General features: G+C 53.8%; 1 protein-coding gene across 9 annotated transcripts in view; it reads left to right on the top strand.

Moving 5' to 3' along the window:
* DLGAP2 (DLG associated protein 2) overlaps window positions 1-24,373 on the top strand; it is a 777,915-nt gene that overhangs the window by 724,742 nt on the left and 28,800 nt on the right. For all 9 annotated transcript variants that reach the window (XM_078445206.2, XM_078445207.2, XM_078445203.2 and 6 more), the window contains one exon: window positions 23,219-23,568. In XM_078445206.2, coding sequence (XP_078301332.1) covers window positions 23,219-23,568 — 350 coding nt within the window. The remainder of the gene's footprint in view (window positions 1-23,218; window positions 23,569-24,373) is intronic.

The following is a 24,373-nucleotide window of genomic DNA, read 5'->3' as shown; positions in this document are numbered from 1 at the left end:
CAAAAGCACCGCGATTCGAGTGTTTCTCGCCTCTTAGACACATGCACCCATCCGCTCACCCACAAAGGAGAGCAGTGTGAGCGACCCCGTCGTGCCGTCCAAACTTGTCAAGGGGATGAGTCATGGTGGGACTGACACTAGACCCACAGACCCCAGACTCACGGTCCAGGATTCTTCTTTACGACTGTCTGCAATTCAGTTCATCCCTTGCCTAAAACGGGGAGGGGGGAGGTTGGAGGGTACAGGTGCGTGGCAGTTGAGTCAGAGATCCACGCGGGAAATTCTGTGCCGCCATCACGACAGCAACGACGACCTTAGTTACTCTAAGAGTTGTTTAACTTCTTGGAAGGAAGCCAGCCAAACTGGTCCCTTCACAACCCGTAAAATGAGTACCCGGGGGTGAACAAGGAGGCAAGTGCCTGCGTGCGTAAGCCGATAGCTGGGCCAGGGAGTCATTCAACCACGCGGTGGGGGCCACGGAAGCTGCCTCGCGTGCCCTGCGAATAGCCACATGCTCCATCGCGTGACCCCTCTGTGCTGCACGCCCGTGGCGTGCTCCCTGGGCCTCTGCATGGCCTTCTAACTGGCCCCCCTCTTGGACTTCCCATCCGTGCCCACCCCACACTCCACACTCCTACGATCTTCTTTCTAAAAATACGGCCCCCCCAAATTAATAGAACAGAGTTAAATACAATATAAATCATAGCCCGACGCAAACATACCCACCTGGCACCCTCTCTCTCGGCTTCCTGTTAGCAGCGAGTGAAGGGCCATCCCCTGTGGGGCCGTCTGACCCTGGGTGACCTGACCCAGGCTCTCCCCACAGCTCCCCGTCACCTCGGCTGGTACCCACTCACCTGAGACCCTCTCACTGCCGAGCTTTGCACATGCTCTGCCCAGCCCAGAACTCGCTCCCCTGGCTTTCTCTATGTAATTCCTAGCTCTGCCTTAAGATGCAACTGTGAAATCCTTGCTTCCAGGAGGCCTTCCGTGATTCATTCTCCTAATCAGTTTAGGTGCCACATAAACTCCTTCCTCCCCACTCCCTGATCAGACAAGTTCCAACAAAAAAGTATTTATTAAAACCAAGAAATCCCAGCGTTCATTTATTTTTAAAATGAACTTCCTTTTAAAGATGTAGAGATATTAGATGCCCAAAACTTGAGGCTATGGTTATATTCACTATTTCATATACTTACAACATCTCATAAATATATTTGAAAAACATTGATATTATAGCTTTTATTCCTTATAACATATTAGTTTAAAAAGCATTATATTGAGACAAGTTATAAAAATACATAAAATTCATAAAACATCCTGAGAACGTTGAAAAGAAAATACTTTTCCTCTCTCAGGAAAGACAATACTGTAGCAATGCAATGCTTTTAAATCACATCTCCAAAAGTCAGTATTTAGTTTTCTTTCTGTACGATGATGTAGGATATAAATTAATGTCAGAAATGAGAAGAATCTGATCAGAAAGTCCTATGTATACCTTTGAGTTTATGATTATCCAGACCTAATAATTTCACATATGCTATCTTTAAAACGCACTTTAAAAATTATGATTCATTTGTTACTTTTGTAACTTCAAATTCCTTTCTTTGTTTATGGGTTCCAAGAGACACTTAAAACAACTTAATGTGACAATTTTGGACTTACTCAAAAATGGTATGGTTTCTGATTAGGAATTCCTAGATTCTGGAGGATGAGCCTTTTTTAAAAAAATCATCCTTTGGTTAGTTAACTATATGTTAACTAACTGCAATTTAAATTAAAATTTGAAAAAAAAAATACCCAAGCAAAGGAAAGGATGGACTGAATCACAGTACTGATGTCAGCGTTAGTTAGAACTGCTCACTTTATTTTTTTTAATTATTTTTGAGATAGAGAGAGAATGGGGGAGGGGCAGAGAGAGAGAGAGGGAGACACAGAATCCGAAGCAGGCTCCAGGCTCTGAGCTGTCAGCACAGAGCCCGACGCGGGGCTCGAACTCACAGACCGTGAGATCATGACTTGTGCCGAAGTCGGCCGCTTAACTGACTGAGCCACCCAGGTGCCCCATTTGTAAAAATGAATTTAAATGGAAGTTTCTTACCCCTAATTATAACGAACCTGACATGCACTTTGTATTAACTATTAGGTTGAAAATAAAACGTAGTTCGAAAAATTACCCTTTGAAGCATCAGCCGTGTACGAAGAGAATCAGGCTTCTTGCTTCCAGCCCGTCCTGGCCACTCCGGCCCTCCCGCTGTGGAGTTTTGCTCTGTGCTGGTGGTTGAGGACGAAAGCGTAGTTGTTCTGAGGAATGTTGGAAAATTAACCTGACGGTTAACCTTCTGTGTCACCTTGACTGAGCCAGACATTTAGTCAAACACTATTCTAGGTGCTTCTGTGAGGGTTTGTTTTTTGTTTTTTGTTTTTTGTTTTCTGCTGAGTGAACATTTGAATCGGTAGACGGAGAAAGCAGAGGGCCCTCCGGGTGGGCCACATCCAATCCGTTGAAGGCCTGTCTAGAACGAAAAGCTGACCGGCCCATGAGTAGGAGAGAATTCCTCCTGCCTGCCTGTCTTCAAATTGGGGAATCAGCTTTTTTTGCTCCCTGGAAACTTGGACTGATACGTGAACTGTTGCCGGGTCTCTGGCCCCCCAGCTTCGGGCCAGTGCAGCATCCACTCTCCCGGGGCGCCAGCGTGCTGACTCTCCCTGCACACCCTGGGTCTGGTCAGCCCCCATACTGCGTGAGCCGGCTCCTTACGCCAAATCTCTGGGTGAATGTACATGGACCTCCCTTTGTGGTTCTTTTTCTCACACAGCCCCAGACCATACGGTGGGCTCCCAGCGTACTTCTGTGGCTCCCTAGTTAAAACGGTCAGACTACTAGCTCAGACTACTAGTAGTTTAACTAACTACTAGTTAAAAAGCTAAATCAGAAACTGTTGTCCTCATGGCTGGGGACAGGGGAGGGTTCGTTAAAATGAAAGATGTCAGGGAGCCCGGGTAGCTATGTCAGTTAAGTGTCCGACCCTTGATATTGGCTCAGGTCGTGATCTTGGTTCATGGGATCGAGCCCCGAGTGGGGCTCTGTGCTGACAGCACAGGGATTGTCTCTCTCCCTCTCACTCTCTCTCAAAATAAATAAATAGACTGTAAAAAATGAAATAAAAAATAAAGTGAAAGGTGTCACGGATGTCCAAAAGCTACATTTGTGACATAAACAGGTATCCAAAAGTGTTAAAAACCCCATTAATTTCAGAAATATCTAGGTGACAGGTGTTACACGGCTGCAGGGAGCTGGCCTCCAGGACGACGGGCTCCCCGTGGGAAAGTCTGGCCGAGGCTCGGACGGGGCGCGGATGTTTGCTACCTTCCAGAGCCCACACTCTCCCCGCGGCCGTGGGCACCAGGCAGCCAAGGAAATCCCGCCTGGCTGTGCACACCGGGGCCTGAGATCGGGTCCCGGCCACCAGGACTGTGTGCCACGCGAGGGGGCTAGTCAGCCAGGCCTGTCAGAGGCAAGGGAGCCAGAAGGCACATGAAGCTCCAGTTTAAAAAGGAGAAGCAGGGGTGAGTGCTGGATGAGCCCGCAGGGAAGGGAGAGAGAGGTCAAGCTTCAGAAGTGACCCGACGCTCAGAAGGCACACAGCCTCGGCTTGTGGGGCTCGCCCGGTGCGGGCGGCCGGGGCTGCAGAGGTCTGCGGGGTTAAAGGCATGTGGTCCCAGGGACGCAGCATCCGTCGCGCTCTCCCGGATGCGTCCACACTGGGAGGAGGAAGGCGGCCGCACCCTGTCGCTCTGTCGGCGGCCACTTGCTCCGGAGCTGATGTCCCACGTGGAGGCCAGGGCCCGAAGCGTCCCTAATACATTCAAGACTCGAGGCTGCGTGAACGTAGGTGGGTTAAATAGCGGGTCTCTGTCTTTAGTAACCTCTGACTGGAGGAGTCCCTCGGTTACGCACCAACACACCCACCTCCCTGTGACTTGGTCAGCACGGGACTCAGACGGCGACAACCCTCAGTTCTCGGCGCCGTCTCAACACATCCTTTGCGTTCATCAGGCTTTGAAATCCCAGCAGTTGTTAGTCCTGACGCCACTCTCGTTACTGCACCGATGCGCACGTTACCGCAAAGGTTCGGTAACTCTGACGACTGTATTTCCGCGTAGGCCTTTTAATCCTCTGCATTTTATGTTCTGGGGTTAAAACATTATCTTGAGAAGGAGTCAGTGGGCACTGCGCTGCTGAGGGGTCAGAGCTCGTGGGAAGGTCGGGCGCCCTGCTCTGGCCACCACGCGTCACAGTGGGTGTGACGCGCTCTGACCGCCAGGCGTCACGGTGGGGTGTCTCTCCCCACAGCAGCGAGGCCAGATATGCTCAGTTTTCCATATGTGTAGTCATTGGTTTTCTTGTAGACAATTGCTATCAGAGCTTTTTGTTTGTGTGTTGTCTTCCGCTACCGAAACGTAGGGGCTATGAGAGCAGGCACCTGTTAGGAGTGGGCAGACGTGCTGTTGAAAACATCCAGAACAGGGTCCACACGTAGAAGGGCTTGCATGCATCACACGAGAATCACCCTGCACGTTCCATGGCTGGAGGGATTTGTCGGACTCACACAGATTACCCTCGCGGGATAGCTTTTCCCTCGGCTGTGTCACATCCAACACCAGGGTAACAACATGGACCCTAAGGAGTCCCAGGGGTGGGTTTCTTCCCCCCGACACTGCTGGTCCCACAGGACATGCCTCGTCCCGGGTGTCATATCACCCCCAGTGTGGCAGCAAAGCACCGTGGCATGGGAAGCCCACGCTTTGCTCGTGGTGGGGGTCTGTCAGGGTGAGCTGGTCACAGAGGCGTCTCCGGCTCAACCCAGCAGCTCCAATGACACCAGCTGGCAACCACAAATCCCATTATTATTTCCAACAGCACTGGTACTGACGAGCTGGGACATCCTGCCCGAAGCAGTCACAAACTCAGTTTACAGGCCATCATTTATCTTTAGTTAATGTACTTCCCAGGACTGACCGAAGGCCACGCCTGTGCTGGAGGCCGTTGGGGAGACTGTCCAGGTGAATTTAGGGCCCCCCAATCTCCTCATCTACCCCCACGCGGCACAGGACTCCATGGATATTTGCTGAATGCATAAATAATGGACTTAAGAGTCTACAGCTTATAAAATATTTAACTCCATTTACATGAACAGTTTGCACTGACTTAATATTTTAAATTCAATATTTAAGCCCTCCCCCCATGTACTTGGCTATTATCTCCAACATCTAGATGGGTCTTTTTCTTTTAGATCTGCTTCTGTGGGCAGCCCCAGTTGACAGGCACCCACACATCCTCTAGATGGTCTGTGTGACATATGATTCGACCATCTACCACACAGACGTGCAAGGAGTAATACGGTCATTTATTTTCTTAAATAAATCCAACCCAGTTCTGAGCGCCTCACCCTCGTGCCTGACACACCAAGAGACACAGCCTCCGTCATTTTGGGGTGAGCCCGGGGCCGAAACAACGGCACGGCTCCCACAAGGCAGCAAGGCCCTTGGGATCCCGGTGCCAGCTGACTGAGATCCCCGTGTCCCTGCAGAGGGGGCCCCTCGAGTCTCGTGGATTTCACGGGGCCTCGTCAGGACTGCGGCTGCCCAGAGGCCCACGGGGGCCTCTCCCCGGCTCCCACTGCCCTCCTCCGAGCCTCTGCTCTCGTGCCTCGCCACCCAGACCCCCAGGCACTCTCCCTGTTGAATCGAGGCTGTCACAGAAATCAGGCCAAGGTTACCCTGGAGCTGGCTTCCCCCAGCAAAACCCCCAAGAAGTGGAACCCTGGAGCTGGTTTGTGGTGAGAAGGACTGTAGGAGAGAGACAAGCAAGTTATACCCTAAAGATTACTGTGCAGAGCAGGCCTAAGCAGAGGCCTCTCCAGGATGGGCAGCCGTGCTGGTGACTCCCTCCTCAGACGACATCTGACGCCTCTGAGAACGGGCCCTCCATGGCCCCCTAACTACAGAACACTGCCTGTGACCCTGCACAATAAGAATTACTCAGGCATGTGAACCGAATTTGAGGGAACCACCTTTCTCTAAAGTCCCAGATGGCCAAAAGGGAAACACACATATGTCAAAAAATTTTTCTAAGTGAAGAAAAAATTCCATCACTAACTTCCTTTTGCCTTCAGGAAGATTCCAGAGCCATTGAAAACTCTGCGAGTGTTAGCTGCCTATCACCTATTTCTAGTAGTGGGATCAGGCCACACAGGGTATGTTTGCTCTTTTTAATGGTCCCCAGTTTGGAGGAAAGGTTGAATGAAGTGGATTATTTTTGAGCTTACTCTGTGAACTGTTGTTCAGACGCTGAAAATGTAGAGTGCTGCACACGCACACACACACACACACACACACACACACACACACACGGTGAACTGGGTTTAGGCATAAGGACTTGGATCGTGAGATTTGTGCCTCTGTGGATACACGTGGTGAGGAAGTCGTCAAACGGAAGACAGGAAACATGCCCCCGTGCGTAAAGCATTCCCCTTTACAATATTTCATCACATTGCCGCATTTCCTCCTGACACAGCCATGAGGATCTAGGACCAGGCTGCGCTTCTTAAACATCAGTGATGAACAGAAGGGCTGGAAAGGCCCAGGATTGATCCCGGGGAATATTTATGCCTCTGCTGCTCCATTGTGGTGTTTTGGATGCTGCGGAGGAAAGAGAGAAGGAGGTTTGAAGTGATCGATCGGATCAGGTGCTCTCAGGAGTGTAAGGAAGACACCTAAGAAGGAAAAGACTCATCAGCGGATCAAGGGGAAGCCCCGTGCTGGCGTGGGCACCTACAGGGCCGCTGACGGCCCCAGCAGCAACCGCACGCGGAGAAGACCCAGAGGGTTCCATCTCCGGTGTTCAGGTCGTCTGGAAACTGTCTCCGTCTATACTGGAGACCTGGCGCTTTCTTGGCCAGCGTACCGGTTCCAGGAGGCCGTTCGCTGGCTTCCGTCCGATCAGTCACACCAGCAGCTGAATCAAAGCCACAAGTATTTACCTCGTGTCTAACTTGTGCAACATACCGGAGAGGTGCTTCGTGCAGTGCAAGGAGACAGAAGGTGAAGCAGAGCTAGGTACTCCAGACTCGTGGGCAGACGGAAGGATAATGATCGTGTTCGGAACTTCGCCACCAACACTGGCTGCACAGCATTCAGTCCTTGCTCGTGATAAATATTAAGTGATCTCAAAAGGTTCTATGATTCATAGAAGAGTCGAATGCTTCTCTGAAGATTTGCGGCACGAGCTTGGATCTTAGATCCTAACTGTGAGGACACAGGAACCTGCTCCCTCCTGCTCCTTCTTGCACCCTCAGATTTGGTTGTCTCTGGAAGGGTACTCCTAAAAGACCTACCTTCTGGCAAATGGCACTAAAAAAAGATGAGGTACTTTGGCATCTGGGGCTGTGCAAGGGGCAGATACTGTGTGCTTTCGAGAGATCCTCAGGGAGTCTCCGTCTGCAGAGGTGCAGGCGGACGTACAGATGTTGGGACTGATACTGCTGCTTCAGACGCGCATGCCCAGCGGGAAAATCCGCACTCAGCATGACTTCGGGATCACGTGGCCGGTATTTGGGGGAACGGTGCTAACGTGGAAAGGCATTCACGATCTCCAGTGTACAGCCCGAGGTCCACGTTCTGGGTTACGAAGGTCATCAGACTCTGCAGACACTCGAATCCCCAACCTCTGCCCTCTCAGAAGGGCCGGGAGCCTAGGGCACCAGCATGCGGCTGAGACTCTTGGAGCCCGTTAGCCTCGTGTGGCACGTCTTCATGGGCATCCCCTGGTCCAAAAGAGAGGAGTGTGGCCACATCAGTGGAGCCAGAACCCTCGGTGTTGTGTGAACGGCAGTTTCAGCCCGGCTCAAGCCCTGGGTCAGGGAACCCAGCTCCCCCGGGCCACCATTCAGGACTCCAGTGCCTCCCCAGAGAGGCAGAGCCCTGGGGACAGTGTAGACCAGGAAGCCCCAGCTGGGACGCTTGCCCAGAAGGTGGAAGCAGCAGGAACCACAGCACGTGGCAGGCGGGACACAGTTCCTCGTGAACGTGGTCTGCACAGCTGTCCCTCTCCAGCCCGGGGCCCCGGCCTCCGGGGGCTCCACAGGTGGCCCTGCTGTCCCTCTTCACTGCGAACAGGTGCACGGCCCCCAGGGGGAGAGTATGGGGGGTGTCTGCTTCTCTGGGGGGCTGTCAGGCTGCGGGAGAGCTTGGGTTTCACGCTCAATCGGCCCCTCACCTGGTGCAGGACAGCATTGACAGGCCGCTTGGGGAGCCTGGCCTCCCTGACAAGGCCTCCTCCGGGGCCGGGGGGCTGTGTTTTGTCCGGCCCCATTAGCCTGCTCATCTCCCCTCCTCCTTCGAGAATTAAGGTGGTCTTGTTTCTAGCCTTGCATTCATTAACAGGCAGGTGTGGAATTTAGAGACGTTTGCGCTTCTCATTTTTTTTTAATAATTGCACTCACCTGGTGCTAATGGACTATTAAACTGCACGCTAAGTTTAGGCAGAAAAGTAGGCCAGGTTTTACACACAGTGTGGTGTTTTCCAACATGTTAATGAAGTTGCACTTGGAGCCCGTCCGGAGACGTCATGTCTGTGACCTGAGAATCTAATGTATATTTGTAATGTTGCTTTGGTTCGGCGTATCACCCCCGCCCCTGGGAGAGCACAGCCACCAGGAGAGCAGGGACGGGGGGACACAGTCTGTTCTGTAGTGTCCTGACAGCTGGCGTGTTGCAGGTGACGCGTCCACGTCAGGGACACAGTCGTGACGGAAGCCCCCTGCCTGGGTTCCCCTGGAGGACGTCTCTGGGGTTCACCCCAGAATCGCATCACTGTTTCTCCAGTTCCAGAAGGCAAGGTCAGGTTATTCTCCTCAGTGAAGGATAACACACGAGGGGGACACAGGGACGGGAGTCAGCCGGCAAACGGAGGAAGTGTTGGGAGCAGTTTCCGGAAAGCTCAGCACCTCGCCACTCGGGCCCCTGCACACCTTCCCTTCCGTGCCCTTGTCTGGAGGCCGTGCTCCCTGACGACTCCTCTGGCAGTTTCCATGCCGGCCTTTCTCTCCATGTGCCTTCGCCGCGGGGCCGTGGAGGACGCCAGATGGCTGTGCCAGGTGCCCCTCCGTTGTGCTCTCCAGGGCACCATTACCAGGGTCGATTTGGAGCAGGCATTTCATTGACCGGCTTGCACACAACCTCGTGTTTGCACCGTCCGTGTTCCTTGCACCGGGTCTGTGAGTCTGTCGGGCGACTGGGATGCCCTGAAGCCCCTGGGCTCCTGACGGCAGTGCCAGAACAGAGCCCCCGGACTCTGTTCCCCCCGACAGAGCCGCCGGACAGAGGTCCGGCTCAGGCGACAGAGCTCACCATCCCCCTCAGTGCCCTGTGCCCCGCCAGCTGTCTGGCCGCACGCGCCGTGCGTGCTCGGCTAGCTCACACCAATGCTGCCGATGGATTTCAGCGGCTGGGAAGCTCACGAAGAAGCTCCCCTGGCCGGGGAGCTCTGGTTTATTGGCACGGCCGACATCGGCCACCTGACCGTTCACTGTCAACAAGACGCGCGCAGAAGGCACTTGTCGAGGCCTGGCCTGTGTTTCAGGATGGATGACCGTATTTCCTTACAGTCACCTTGAGGTTGTGAGTATGTCACCCCTACCTATGCAGTGGGGGCCTTCCGACTTTCTTACCGAACCGTTCTGGGGGGAAGCGGGCAGTGTTTAGCACGTGTTCACTGAGCACCCACAAGTGTGAGCAAGTCACAAGTCATGTATTATTTTTACGCTTGCAGATGGCATTTGCCTTATCGGTTTAGTAACTTTTTCATGGAAGGTCGTTTTCTTTTCCTTGAACAGAGACAGCAGCGCCTCTGGGTATATTAACTGAGATAGGCCGTCAGCCACACACCATTGTTTCCACGTGCAGGTGTGAAAACCCACAATTTCACTGTCAAACAAAACGCCGTCTGAGAATCTTTCCCCGCTCTCCAAATTTTTACAGTAAAAATGTCGTGCCGGTGCGACTTTAATGTAGACGGCTTTCACAATTAAACGTCCCAAGTGGAAATGAATACACACACATTTTCTGCGGAAAATCTAAGTTCTCATTATGTAATGTGAATTTTAAATATTTAAAACGAACACAGGAAGTGCCTTGGACGGTGACACGGCTGTCATCGCTATGTTCCTGTCTACGAGACGTTAAGTGCTGGTTAGACTATAATTTCTTGCCAATTAACACTTTTGAAATAGATGTCTTCGCTGCCAGCCCATCAACGTTGCCCCAGAACTTGGGCGGCCCACATCATTTTGGTAACTTCAGGGAAACCGCTGTCTGTGGGTGTGGATATGGCTTCTGCGTCCTGCTTGATTTACACTTATGTTTGGAGACTGGCGTTAATTAAAGTGTCAAAATAGCTTTCATCTTTTATGTTGAATCTTTCGCCTTCAAAGTTTAGTTTCTCCAACATCCAGACTCTCATTTAGACATTCGTGGACTTGATTGCTGTGATTCTTTTTATGCTGTTATCTTTGAAGCTCTAATTAACGGAGGGCGGTGAGTTTAAGTGTGGCTATTACGTTCGGACAGACCGGTGCTGCTTGCCGTGTGGGATATACTTCATCTTGATTACGCATTTGTGCTTTACACGATAGAAAGCTAATTTCTAAATTTCCTTTTTGGCTTGCAAATGGCCTGCCTGGCTTGCATTCGGAAACGGTGTGGGGGACGCCAGGTGTGGGTGGGTCAGTAGGCATGTGTTTGGAGTCACGATGTATCCACATTTGAGATGACTCAGCAGCCACACCACAGTGTAGGGCATCTCCTTCGTGAGCGGACCTCAACGGGAAGGTGTTTTCCCCAGATTCTCCTTCCAGAGATTTGCTAAGCCAACACTTTGAAGACCTAAGGTCACATCTTGATGGCTGATTTCGTTTGCTTCAAGTCATCTGTTGAACAGATGGCTGCACGCGTACTCACGTGTTCGTTTTGCGGGACGAAAATCTTCTAGCCCAGTGTGCATGTCCCGAAGCTGTGCCGTCTGGGGCAGGGTCCGGTAACCAAGCTGACAGCACAGAGCCCAACAAGGGGCTTGAACTCAGGCACCTTGAGATCATGACCTGAGCCGAAGTCAGATGCTTAACTGACTGAGGCACTCAGGCGCCCTAAGAAGTTAGGTCACTTAAAAGTGGCTAGTGGCTGTGCTGTTGGACGCAGCAGGCTGGCACGCAGCCTTTCTCATGTGGCCGCCCGAGAGGGAAGCCAGGAGTCTGCGGACACAGGTGTGGTAGGCACGCCCCCCCCCCCCCCCCCCCCCCGCACCTGCCAGGGTCAGCACCGCAGCCGCTGCCTTCTCCTCCCTGCTAACCGCCGTTTACACCCAGGGCTCTGGGCAGTCCCTTTTGAAAGGGTTTCCAAATGAGGTTAACTCAACCCCAAACGTATCTGGGAAAGTACATTTTTACACGCCTCATTTATTCACCTCTAAGCAGGAAGAACAAGTCCACCCGAGGCAATCTCCATCAGGCCTCACTACTTGCATTTAATGGAATTTTACCGAAATTATGTGCATGACTCCTTCCATATTAAATCAGGTGGTTAGCCTCTTCTGCGTGGCACAGAGGCCTGTGTTGGCACGGTGCACTCGGGAGGGGAGGCACTTCAGGGCAGCCTCCTTCCCTGGCCCCCCGCGTCTGGGGGTGACTCTCACCAACTCACCTGATCTCTGGGACATGAGCAAAACCCAACTAACCGGGTGATTGGATTAGAAAACATATATAGTGACCTCTCTCCCTATACTTAGGAAGCCACTTGAACAACAACCACAGATTTTCAGAGTGTTATGCACGTGGTGAAAGAAATCCATGACAGGCTTTTAAACACAAAAGGACATCATGCCTGAACTCAATTTTTTAAAAGAATACAGTAGTCAGGTCTTCAGATACCTTAAGATACTAAGTTAAGTAATCATTTCATTTTCATTTCAAAATTCTTACTTGGTCACTTATATTTAAATAAATATTCTGTGGTTGTTTGGAAACCTTTCTCTGTTGGCAGAGAATTCAGCAGAATTTATTGCTAAATTAAATTTTCAGTTCTCAGTTGTATTTAAGGTTTGCCTGACATACATATAGAAAATGATAGGTAACAATGCCCATAATTAATAATTATTAGCTCCGGTGAGTATATTCTAATTGTGTATTCCCACACACGGAACGGAGTCAATTATTATCCCCAGACTATCCAGCTGAATAATTGAATGTTTTTCTTGAGTGGCTAAGATTGTTTCTTTAATTATTTATTCTAATTCTTGACGGTAAAGTAACATGATCCGACGATCATTTTAAATCTTCGACGATATTTCCAAGCTTCTAATTCTCACTGCGACACACCATTTAGGCCACACAGTTCTAGCCCACAAGATCGTAGGTACCAACAAATCTTTGTCACTAGAGCAGATCGATGTAGCAATGAAAATACTGATTTACTTCCATTTTTAAAAAATTCTGTCTCAATATTACTTTATTTACCTAAAATATTGTATGTACTGCAGTTTTATTTACCAAAAGCTCACGACTGATAGGTAATTTTTAACTTATAAAATTAAAAAGCATTCAATTAACCAGGAATATAAAAGCAACTTACTGTTCTGAATACTAAACTTCCCATTCAGGACCCTCTGGGGGAACACGCATATGGGTATAGAACCACTGGGAGAGGCTGTAGGGACTTTGAAAATGCACACGAAAGGCCTATCTTATGCCTTAAAATGCAAATCTCATTGACTTCCGTACTAACATGTGATAATAAGTCTGATATCTGGGTGCCTGCAAGTTTTTATGTGTATTTCTAAATCTGTTTCCTCATATGATATTAATTTATACAGTATTTGTTACTCTCAAAACATTAAGTACCATTTATTTCTATTAAGTCTATGGTGGGTTTCTCATGGGGCCCTTAGAAAGGAATCACGTGGACAAGTATAAGTATTTTCAGGGCTTAACAACGTCCCACCAGCGCATGTGTCTCTTCTGCGTGGGGGTGTGGGTTCCTCAGATCCTGAATTATTCCCCCAGAACCTTCCCCGGGCCCTCCGGTAACCATCCTGGATGTCCCGAGGGAAGTGATCTTCTGGCGGGCAGTCACCATGGGCACTTTCGCGGAGCATGTCCCAGAGGATGGCAGACGCCCCCCTCGCTATGGCCGCTCACAGACTCCAGCAGCGAGGCTGCAGGGATCCACTGACTATCTGTGGGGCTGAGAGCTGCCAACCCGTTCCCACTTCCTAGGACTTCAGGAGGATTAAACACAGTGATCCACATCAAAAATAATAATACTGTGTAGACTTAGTAAAAGTTTACCAAATGTGAGCTATTTCCACAAAAACTTTGTACAAACAGAAATCTTTTCATATGCGTTCAAGGATTTTTTTTTCCTATTCACACTCAAGCAGCAAAGAACACTGTGGTCTGAGCTGGCTGGGCTTGGGTCTCTCGGCCGGCAGTGGCACCTGCTGTCCCAGCCCTGTGACCGCAAATCACATGCCAGCAGAGTGACAGCATCATCTCCCTCTATCCAGATGGCCGGTCGGTGCTGAGACGGGACAATCATTAAACACCACTGTTACTCAGCTAGACCAGAGAACGAGACTTTCCCGTGCTCAGTTCTGAAGAGGAGGCCACACCTGCGTGCTCTGCCAGAAGGGTGACTGGCCGGAGGGCAGAAACAACCTCGTGTGGCTGTGCTCCCATGCTATTGTGATGTGGACGCTCTAACGTTCTCGGCGTCCCCTCCGAACTTCCCGTGAACCACGGCAATCTCTCATTAGGCGATGAAGAAAATATAAGAGGCCTTCTTCCCAAAAATAGTTTTCACTGGTTTCCATCACTTGAAGAATTGAGAGATAATTACAATTAATTTCCTCTGTCTGGGTCTTAATCCCATTAGTTAACAGTCCCTCCAAACAATCTGCATCACAGAGTGGGAAGACAATCTACAATGTTTCCGATGCCAAACGTATTTTGATTTTTTTTTTTCGGAAATTTGGAACTGACTAAATTAAGAGGAAATTCTCGCTGAAACAATAAATGATTCTCCCAGTCCCCTTTGCGACGGGCAAGGATGCCGGTGGGCTTCCGTGCACTGTGGAGGAATAAAATCAGATCAAGCCGTGAGAAATCAGACAGCTCTGTACGTGGTCCGAGAAAGAAAAAAGGCTCATTACCGCCAGTAACTGGAGGGGGACTTCTCTCCCAGTTCTGCCACCGGCTGCCTGGCTCACCTCGGGGAAGTGATTCAACCCATTGGAACCTCTGTGTTCTCACCTGGGAGATGGGAATACAAATGCCGCCTACCTGGCGAGGTTTTCAGAAGCCTGCATGAGAAGTGAAGTGCTCAGCGTGGTGTTGCTGCAGCCCCCTCCCCCGGCTGGGGCTGGTCGCGGGCGCACACCCCCGGTCAGATCTCCTGAATATCCCTATGGACACTTGGTAACAATCTGCAGAGAAGCAGGGATGGCACCCAGTTCGCGGTGGCTGTTCGCACTTGTTTCTGTCCGCTGAGCACGGACGCCACAACGGCTGCCCTTGCTGGCCGCTTTCGTCTGCACGTGCCTTCTGTGTGTTTCCATCCCCACAGCAGCACAAAAGGAGACATCCTGAGTAGTCCCTTTCACAGATGAGCAGGCTGAGGCCGAGAGAATTTAACTTGTCCAAGATCACACGGTTACCCAACTGTATGTCGGAAGCAAGGAAGAGTTAGTTCAGCTCTAGTAGACCGGAACGGAAGCTAGAAACGGAATTTCCCTTTGCAGAAATCTTGGTGGGAGAGATGCCGGTGTGTCCTCGTCTATGAGTCCCAAGATTCTGTAACTGCTCGGCCACCGCGAGTTTAGGGTACCCAGCTATGAGCATCACCGGCCAGGACCGCATTACTACGTCAAGATACTAAAATACTAAAGTGTATCAAGGCAAGTGTATGAACGTTAAAGCGCATTTTTTTTTCCATTTGGGGGAAGAAAGAATAGTAGAATGGCCATTTGATATTTTCCCCTGGAGATAAATAATTCGAAGAAAACTCTGACACTTAAAAAGGAACAAGATAGTATCCCTAGAAAACTCATGTAATTAGTCAATTTGTCCCCTGAGTGAGAGCCTCCAGACCTCTGGGGAGAGCCACAGTAAACCGTAGAGTACCTTTTATTTATTTATTTTTTAGCATAATTTATTGTCAAGTTGGCTAACATACAGCGTAGACAGTGTAGATTCCCGGGACTCGTCGCTTACGTACAACACCCAGTGCTCGTCCCATCAAGTGTCCTCCTCAGTGCCCATCACCCATTTTCCCCTGGGGACCCCACCCCCGTAGAGTACCTTTTAAATGAGAGCAGTTTTATCGGTAGTTCCTGACCCACTGATTCTGATTCCACTCCACACGGCTTCCGGTATCGAGCACTGAGAGTCCACGCAGGGGAACGCGCACCCTCGGGGCGCACCTGCTGTGCCTTTCCCACGTGGCCCGCTCTGTCCTTCCGCCAAGACCCCACCCAAGCCCATCTCCTCCGGAAAGCCCTCCCTGTCACCCCGGGGTCAGTCTGTCCTCAGGCTTCCGCGAGGCTCTGGTGCCGACTGTGGTCTTTTTGCCCTTCCCTTCAATTTGATGTTGAGCACGGAGGCGCCAGAGTCTCAGGCTCAAGCTCAGTGTTCACTGGAACCTTGGATCTGACAGTATGGCCGCTCAAACGATGCCTGGAATGCATGGGACCTCGGTGCCCACACAGAAGGAACTGCAAGGTCTCTGCACCCCCTGCCCCGGCCCAGCTTTCGGGGTGTCCTTGGCCCATCCATAGAACACCTCAAGCTGACTCTGTTGTTACACAATCAACTCGGTGGCCTGACAGGGAAAATGCGTGATTATATTGGAAGCAGTCGATTTGTTTTAAGCAACAGGAAAAGCGTCAGATTGGACATACTTCCTGCAGTATTTACTAGGAGACGAGAGCAGCCCTAACGAACACCCCGGTAGTCGGCTGTGCTGACGAGCGGAGGAACGTGAGTCTCCCAGACGCGCTCAGAATGTGACTCGCCGAAGCTGATCCAGAGCCTCTCCGGCAGCCAGCGAGCTGGCTCCGCGGTCCGCTGCTCCGCACAGGCCGCGCTGATGGCGCTGAACCACGCCTCCACCGCAGCGGCCGTTCAAACCGCGTGCGGGCACACGACACAGCGTGAAGGCTCTCTCTCTGGCCACCCAGAGAAAGTCGCTCTTGCGTGCAGCCCACGGTCCTTATGCAGGTTGGGAAGAACTGCCCAGCCTTAGCCAGCGTCTCAACGAAGCGTGTTGCTCACCTGCGCATCTTTACACAGAAACCCGTTCGAGAATTCGTATCACCCCCTGTAGCATCATGAGGTGGGAAGGTGCGACGTGAGGTTTTCCTGTGGTCGTGGACATACGTTAAAACACTCCGGAACTTTGTTTTTATTTACAGGCCACCCACACGGGAGGTCCAGTTGGTTTGCCAAATGGCGCTCAATACGTTTGGGAGACTCATCATCTGGGGGTAGGGTTAGGGACGTGTCTGAGGATGACTGTGACCATTTAGCGGCCAGGCTGGAAGTGGGTTCCAGGAGTGGCTGTGCTCCCACGTCCTGGGTGGATCTTTCCGCTGTGCCTGACCCCAGGGTGTCACGGTCCTTGAGCGCCACGAGATGGACACGGCAGCAGAACGTGGCCCCGGGGTGTCACGGTCCCTGAGCGCCACGAGATGGACACGGCAGCAGAACGTGGCCCCGGGATGTCACGGTCCTTGAGCGCCACGAGATGGACACGGCAGCAGAACGTGGCCCCGGGGTGTCACGGTCCCTGAGCGCCACGAGATGGACACGGCAGCAGAACGTGGCCCCGGGGTGTCACGGTCCCTGAGTGCCACGAGATGGACACGGCAGCAGAACGTGGCCCCGGGGTGTCACGGTCCCTGAGTGCCACGAGATGGACACGGCAGCAGAACGTGGCCCCGGGGTGTCACGGTCCCTGAGTGCCACGAGATGGACACGGCAGCAGAACGTGGCCCCGGGATGTCACGGTCCTTGAGCGCCACGAGATGGACACGGCAGCAGAATGTGGCCAGTTTGGGGATTTCTTGAGCACCTTCCAGCTCCTGCCAGCGTGGCGAAGACAAGTGTGCCCGTGTCACAGCCGACGTCGCCTGTTAACCGCAGTCCTGTGTTTCTCTGTTGTCCTTCATCGTCACCCCCGCTACCGCCAGGTCAGGACAATTCTTCGGTCAGCCACAGCACAGCCACCTGTGTGCTTTGAGTGTCACGCAGAGCCCCGGGGGCCGTGCTTACCTTCTGCCGGCCCCGTGCAGTCTGGGGACAGGGCATTACAGACTCTCCTTGCAGAAGGTGGACGATGCCGGGTGGGTCAGCGCGGAAGCAATGACCCAGTGTCCGTGTTGTCACACGAAATAGTCCCTCGGCGAGCCTTCCTCACGCTCTCACCCGCTCAGTTCTCTTATTCGTGTGTATACACCGCACTTAGTACCCTGAGACGTCAACATTATGAAGTAGTAGTAAGAGAAGCTTCGTGAGAAACCGATGTTTAACTGGGCCGCCTCAATTCCTCAAGGACAAGGAGTGCACTCTGAATCCTCATCCAGGTTGGGAAGAAGCGGGATTGCCACCACGGGTAACCAAGTAGAAGGAAATGACGAGCTCTCGCCTGATGAGCCACCCACAGGCGCGTCCCTTCATCTCACGGACGAGCACAGGAGACCCGCTGGGAAGCAGGAGATGACTTGCAGCCCCAGCACCATGGCATTCCCAGCTGGGGGGGGGGGGGGGGGGGCGGCTCTTCTGGCCTCTGCCTGCTACATGCCAGCAGGCCTCTGGTGCCCACCCAGTTGTGACACCATCAAGCACGTCCCTGGCAGAGAGCGGAGGCCAGGCCGCCCCAGCGGAGCGCCCTGGCTAACACACGGAAGTGTCTAACGTGGGGACCTGAGAGTCCCCAAATCTGAATCCTCAGGGCACGGCCCTTGCTCATCATGCACCTGTGGTCCGTGCGGAACACTGCCAGGTGGCCGCGGCTGAATGCACGGTGATGGATGGAACCGAGAACAGGGCAAGGCGCCCGCCTCTGCACGTTTCCGCTGCACCTCGGTTCCGCTCAGACGGACAGACAAGCACAGCCTGGCCCCTCTCCAGCCTCCCCTGGGCTGATGCATCCGTACCCCTGGTCCAGGGCCCTGTGGCTGCCAGAGTGGAGCGGCCCGCTGACATAGGACGGCACACTCTCCCGAGGAGAGTGGGTGCCGCCGGCCTCCAGAGCGAGCTGTGATCCGTCAGAGACCGGAGCAAGCGTCAGCTGCCGAGGCCTGGTGGCCGGGCTCCCCCAGGGTCTCCCTGCAGGGGCCTTGGCCGTCAGCAGATCTGACCGGGTCCCATCTGAGCCCTGCGTCCACCCACAGCATCAGGTAGAAAATGGACTCAGCCCCGTGGAGACGTCTGCTGAGGGTGCTGTCCAGCTGCTCTGACTCTCCGTTTCCCCCGGGCCTGGGGTCCACCCCGAATGCCAGTGTATTCACTAGTGTCTTCCCTTCCTGCCCACTCAGACCTCCACCCTTTTGCCCTTGTGCTAAAAACCTGCCCCAGGACCGCTTCCTGGAGCCCTTCTCCCAAATGCTGCCCGCTGATTGCCCTGTGAGCGCAGGCAGTCCTCATACCCCGTGCTCCTTGGGCGGGAGGAGTCCTGCCTGCTCTTCCCTCCCTCACACCCCTGACTCTCAGGCTCCCTCATGCCTCCTCCTGGATCAGCGGGGTCAGCAGATATTTCCGACCCGACACAGCTTTGGAGATTCTGCATCTCACAGCTTAACTCCCTCCAGATGTTCAAAGTGATTTCCGGCCAAGCCTCTCTGTGCCCTGGGGTCTTGCTCCTCTCAGAACCCACTGGTGTTTCCCCTCCATGCACCTGTATGGTACGTGTAAACTAAGTTTATCGACGGCAGAAGTTATTTTCCTCTGTGTTAATGTTTGAGAAGCACAAACATGTCCGTAGCTTGTTTTTCCATCGCCAAAAATAAGCTTCGTGAAGAAGGTGGGTCTTCCGCAGTTTTCATTTCACTTGTTACAGAAGTTCACCTGTTCTGAAACCACGTAGCCCCTGGTGATGGGGGAGGGACCCCACAGTTCCCGGGACCTCAGCCATGTCTTCTCCCCAGAGACCATGGCCATGTCCTAAAGCTACGGGATTCTTCCATAAGCTCATCCAGCCCCAGTTATGTGCCAGCCATGGCCCCGGGCATCACAGGTACCACACGTCTCCCCGGAACAAACAAGTTCAGAGTCTGGTATCTACCACTCGCCCAAAGAAATGCTGCCATGGATGTAGGCCTGGGGCCAGGATGGCTGAGACGGAGATTTCCTGGGCCTGAGAGTCAGGAGAGGCCCAGGGAAGGCCTCCCGTATGAGACACAAGATGGAAATAAAAGGAAGGAGGCGAGAGCCTGAGAGAGACAGGCGCCACGTGGGGCACCTGCAGCGATGTCTGTGGAGCATCCACGTGTGATCCAGAGGACTGATGGGCTGGAGAGGGTGGTGATCACTGAGGCCAGCAACAGCCACGAGGAGGAAGGATGGCGCGCTCAAGACTCAGGAGCACGGGCACGAAGCCAGGGGAGCAGACCAGAGTCCGTTCACAGACGGCAGTGAGGAAGCTTGCACGAGACTGGCTTGGGGCCAGGGAGGATCACTGTCCCGTCTGGAGGACAAACCCAAGGGGTGCCCTTGCGCCAGACGAGCCACAGAGAGAGCTGAGTGCTGAGTCTGAGAGAACTGGGCCGCAGACCAGAAGCTGTCCCCGTCCATAATGGGAACTGCAGCACAGGAGGGTGTGACTTTGGGGCCAGTCAGGGGCAACAGTTGAAGCCCGGAAGGGGATGTGTCGCCGTGTTGGAGACATAGGATGAAGTCATCCAACAGTAAATGTGAGAGGGGAAATGGGGCTCAACACAGTCACAGGCTTGGGGACTTGAAAGTGGGCCTTTGTATGCTGTCCTTGGAGGCCCTTGAAGCAGTGAGGGGGGCGATGGGTGGGGAAGGTGCAGGTGAGGGGGGTGGAGATGGTGCAGGTGAGGGGGCGGGGAGGTGCAGCGACACAGGAGGACACGGTATAGACAAAGGCTGGATGTGATCTCCCAAGGGGAGATGGACCCTTTCAAGTGGGCTGTTTAAGGATCAAGAACAAAAGTTTAGGTCGAGGAAGGTCAGGACGGAGAAGGGTGGGGCACGGGCTGGCTCCGGGAGGAGGCAGACACTGTGGGACAGAGGAGGGACGGGACACAGCAAAGGACTGCAGCCAGCACACATGGGCGCAGGCCGGTCCAGGTGCCATCAGTGTGCTCACACATTTTATCCTCGAAACAAATCATAGCACGGGGGCTGCTTTATCCCCACTTGGCAGATGCGCGAGATTTTGTTAAAATTGCTGTTGCCGAATGTCCCACCGGCCGCTAGCAGGCTGCACTGGGGTCCGAACCCAGGCATCTGTCGCCGACCACCTGTTGCAGAAGCCTCTAAAGAGGGTGGCCAGGAAGCGGGGGGAGGGCCAGCCAAGGCGAGGGTACCCGCACACAGAGGGTTCCGCTGAGGCTGCAGGCCGGGGCCGGAGCTGGGGGCGGGGGCCGGGGGGAGGGGCTTCCTAGCAGCTCTGAGGTTGAACACCGTGGCCCGTGGGGCCAGCGGGCCCACTTCTGTGGATTTCCCCGGCAGCAGCCCCACCGTGGCCCACGGTGCCCTCGGCAGATACCTGCCCGCTGATCTGCGGTGAGTCCCATAGACACCCTCCTGTGGATCCCTACAGACCCGAGAGGGAGCCGCGCAGGGTTCAGGAGCATGGGGCTGAGAGGCGGCTGGTGAGCGGGGAAGGAGGTAAAGTCCAGCAGAGCAAGGGCTTGGTGGCCTCTGAAGTTTAGTGACAGGGAAGGTGTGGGAGCCAGAGAGGAAGAGAAGGAACAGGGAGGGCGGGAGAGGGCAGGCGGCTGCAGTGAGCGTCTCACAGGCAGAGACCCAAGCAGACCCACCACACGTCAGTGGGTAGGTGCAGGGGCGAGCGCCCTTGTGACTCCCTGAGATCCGATGGAGACCGAGCCCTCTGCCACCAACCTAGCCACTTCAGCCACTTTGACAGCAAGGGCGGGACACTCCCAGAGGAGGATGTCCAAGCCCTCCGGGGAAGGCAGGGGTTCGGCAGAGGTGACCCCAGGACACGAGATGAGAGGGATGTCCCGGGACAGGGAACGGTGCCCAGCGGTGCAGAGAAGGCACCAACAGCCTCCACCCCCGAGGCCCGCACCCTTATATTCAACACGTCAAGCAGTTTGTGTTTGAGCTCAGGAACCATACTGCGTGCATGTCTGAATCTCCTAGAATAACGCCTCGAGTATGGTCCGTGTTCAATAATCTTCCTTTAGAGCTTGATCCACATTAGGGGGGAAATCATTAAAATAAGAAAGGTGATTTTTAGATGCTCCTCTGTGTAGACAGAGTTCAAAGCCTGTGTTTCCAAAAACTGTCTCCCTCCATCTGTTTCCTACCTTCCAGAGTCTCTTTTGATGCATTCGTTTAAACATGTGTCCGTTTCATAAATTTTCATGTGCAGTTTTGATGCCTTTAAACTCAGATCATCCTGACGTGACAAACTCGCTTTATTTTGTCATTTGCCGACTTTTATTTGGAATGACATCTGAGGTTTTATTTATTAGGAAAACCCATTAACACAGATTAAGCAGTAATTGGGGGAGAGGATAGGGAACAGGGAAGGGCATTGAAATCCTCAGGAACAGAACAGGGGAAATCCTGTGCTCCCAAGTGCCGCAGCAGGACGGTGACTCAGGACAGCTTCTGAAAATCGTAGGTGAAACTTGCCCAGTCTTCTCCCCCCTGGGGGGGATGCCAAGTGCTCCCCAAGAGATGCTCCCATGCACATGCAGCCGGGCACACAGCAGCCCTCACCTGCCTATGGACCGCGTGCGTGCGTTTTTGCACGGCACCGTGGTGAAGGAGTCTGTTTCAGAAGCATTCCTGTGGGCTCTTCTTTCCACATAAAGAAGAATCATCAGGGTGCCTGGGTGGCTCAGTCGGTTGAGCGTCCGACTTCAGCTCAGGTCATGGTCTCACGGTTCGTGGGTTCGAGCCCCATGTCAGGCTCCGTGCTGACAGCTTAGAGTCTGGAGCCTGCTTCAGATCCTGTGTCTCCAGCTCTCTCTGCCCCTCCCCTGCTCATACTCTGTCTCTGTCTCTCAAAAATAAACTTTTTTAATTAAAAAAGGAAAATCATCAGCTGTAATGGAAAACACAATCGTGTGAAAAAGGACTAGTTCGTCGTCACTTGAAAAATAAGTAACACACTGAGCCCGGCAAAGGTGTCTAATGAGTTCAGAGACATTTAGTGTAACTCCACGTCCAGATACGTCTGTATTCTTCGGTGGATTGACTGTGGCTGGGGGTGGAGAAGCCCGATGTGAAGGACAGGGGGAGAAGGGCGGCTGGTGAGGGGCACACACGCGAGCGAGGCTTGGGCTGGGGGTTGATCTGGGATCCCGGTGTCCCTTCTCCACCGACGTCTATGCTTACTCCCAGTAAGCATGTCCTTACAGGGAGCAAGCTTCTCAGATCACATTCGTGTCCGTTGGAAGAATAGAACTTGCTCATCGCAAACATTCCTCAAACACAGAAGCGGAGGAGAGAACGGTCAACCACGCTTTCCCTCGATGATGACCTGGCGAAGGTTTTCTGTGCTTCTAACCTTTTTTCTGTACACAGGTTTTCTTTGCAAGTACATTCCTCCTTCATCTGGACATAATTTAGCGTGTCGTGCTCCTTAGCGGGGCGCGAAGACACGAGCATTGCCCACGATGCTCGCCGTCTGTCCTGCTGAGTCAGAACTCCCTTAGTCCGGCCGCCATTGTTGCATTTGGGGGGGGGGCTTCACCCTTTTCCTCTGTTACGAGTGTATCTGTGCGGACTCGGTGAGCACGCGGTTCCCCCCACGGTTTGCGCTACTTCTTAGGCCACGGGTTCCGAAAGGCCCGGCGGGTCGTAGGGGGGCGGACGGGGGACCCGGTTTCCGGGCGGGGGAGGGGAAGGTGCTTCTGCTGATGGGACTCTGATTTCCCTCGCAGCCGTGTCGTACGCGAATTACAAGAAGACCCCGCCGCCCGTGCCCCCGCGCACCACGTCCAAGCCCCTGATCTCGGTGACGGCGCAGAGTAGCACGGAGTCCACCCAGGACGCCTACCAGGACAGCCGCGCCCAGAGGGCGTCCCCGTGGCCCCAGGATGGCCGCGGCCTCTACAACTCCACGGACAGTCTGGACAGCAACAAGGCCATGAGCCTCGCCCTGGAGACGGCCGCGGCCCAGCGCCTCGCTGCCGAGGGCCAGAGCGGCTCCACGCGGACCAGCGACAAGGCCGTCCTGGTGTCCAAGGCGGAAGACTTCCTCAAGAGCCGGCGCTCCTCCATCGGGATCCAGGTAGACTCTCTCTGCCGCCCGCTCAGCGGGCTCTGCGAATAGCGTAGACTGACACACGGCGCCCGGCCGCCCTGGGGCCCTGGCGGGGAGCGCGAGAGCCGGGCCCAGCTCGTCCGCACCGCAGCCTGCAAGTCTGCAGCCCGGCGCCCCCCCCCCCCCCCCCCCCCGGGGGCAGCTGGGGCCCCCGCCTCACACCCGCCCCTGCCACCCTGGGTCCCCCACCCCCCAGGGCAGTTTCTAGGGGCCACCGGCCGCTTAGAGAGTGTGCAGACAGCTCATTTTGATGCTTCGGAAGGATGGTATTTTTGGTGGACCCTGGTGTTTTGAAAGCCTTCCAGTCTTTTGGCCAAACACTTAAGTGGGGGGAAAGGGCATTGGGAATAAAACGGTAAAAGGAACAAAGACTGAGGCGAGCCCACAGCTGCTCAGGTCACGGCCCCCAGAAGGCGCTTGTGCGCCGGCCGTGGGGCGCTCTGGGCCTGTAGTGGGGGAGGCAAAGCCAGGCCCGTAGTTTCAGACCACCGAGGGATCACGGCACCCCGAGGCCCCAATTCCCGCCCGAGATCCCGACGCGCTGCCCGCACAGGGTGCCGCGGTCTCCGGGCAGGGGGCGGGAGGCACGTGGTGAGGACCCAGGAGCCCCCTTTCACTCAGGGGCACAGGTCACCCTCACGTCGACCCTGTCTTGCCTCGGCGACTGTCCCCACAAGATTCTGCCAGCGCGGCTCGCCTCCATTCAGCCTGTGTGCAGCCGGAAGTTGTAAAATCAGGACTTCCTGGCCGCCAGGGAGAGGGTGAACGGAGC

Source organism: Panthera onca, chromosome B1 (assembly GCF_046562875.1).
Source record: "Panthera onca isolate mPanOnc1 chromosome B1, mPanOnc1 haplotype 2, whole genome shotgun sequence".
In the NCBI taxonomy this organism is placed as follows: Eukaryota; Metazoa; Chordata; class Mammalia; order Carnivora; family Felidae; genus Panthera; species Panthera onca.
Note: the sequence above shows the minus strand (reverse complement) of the source record. Positions and strands in the feature narration are given on the sequence as shown.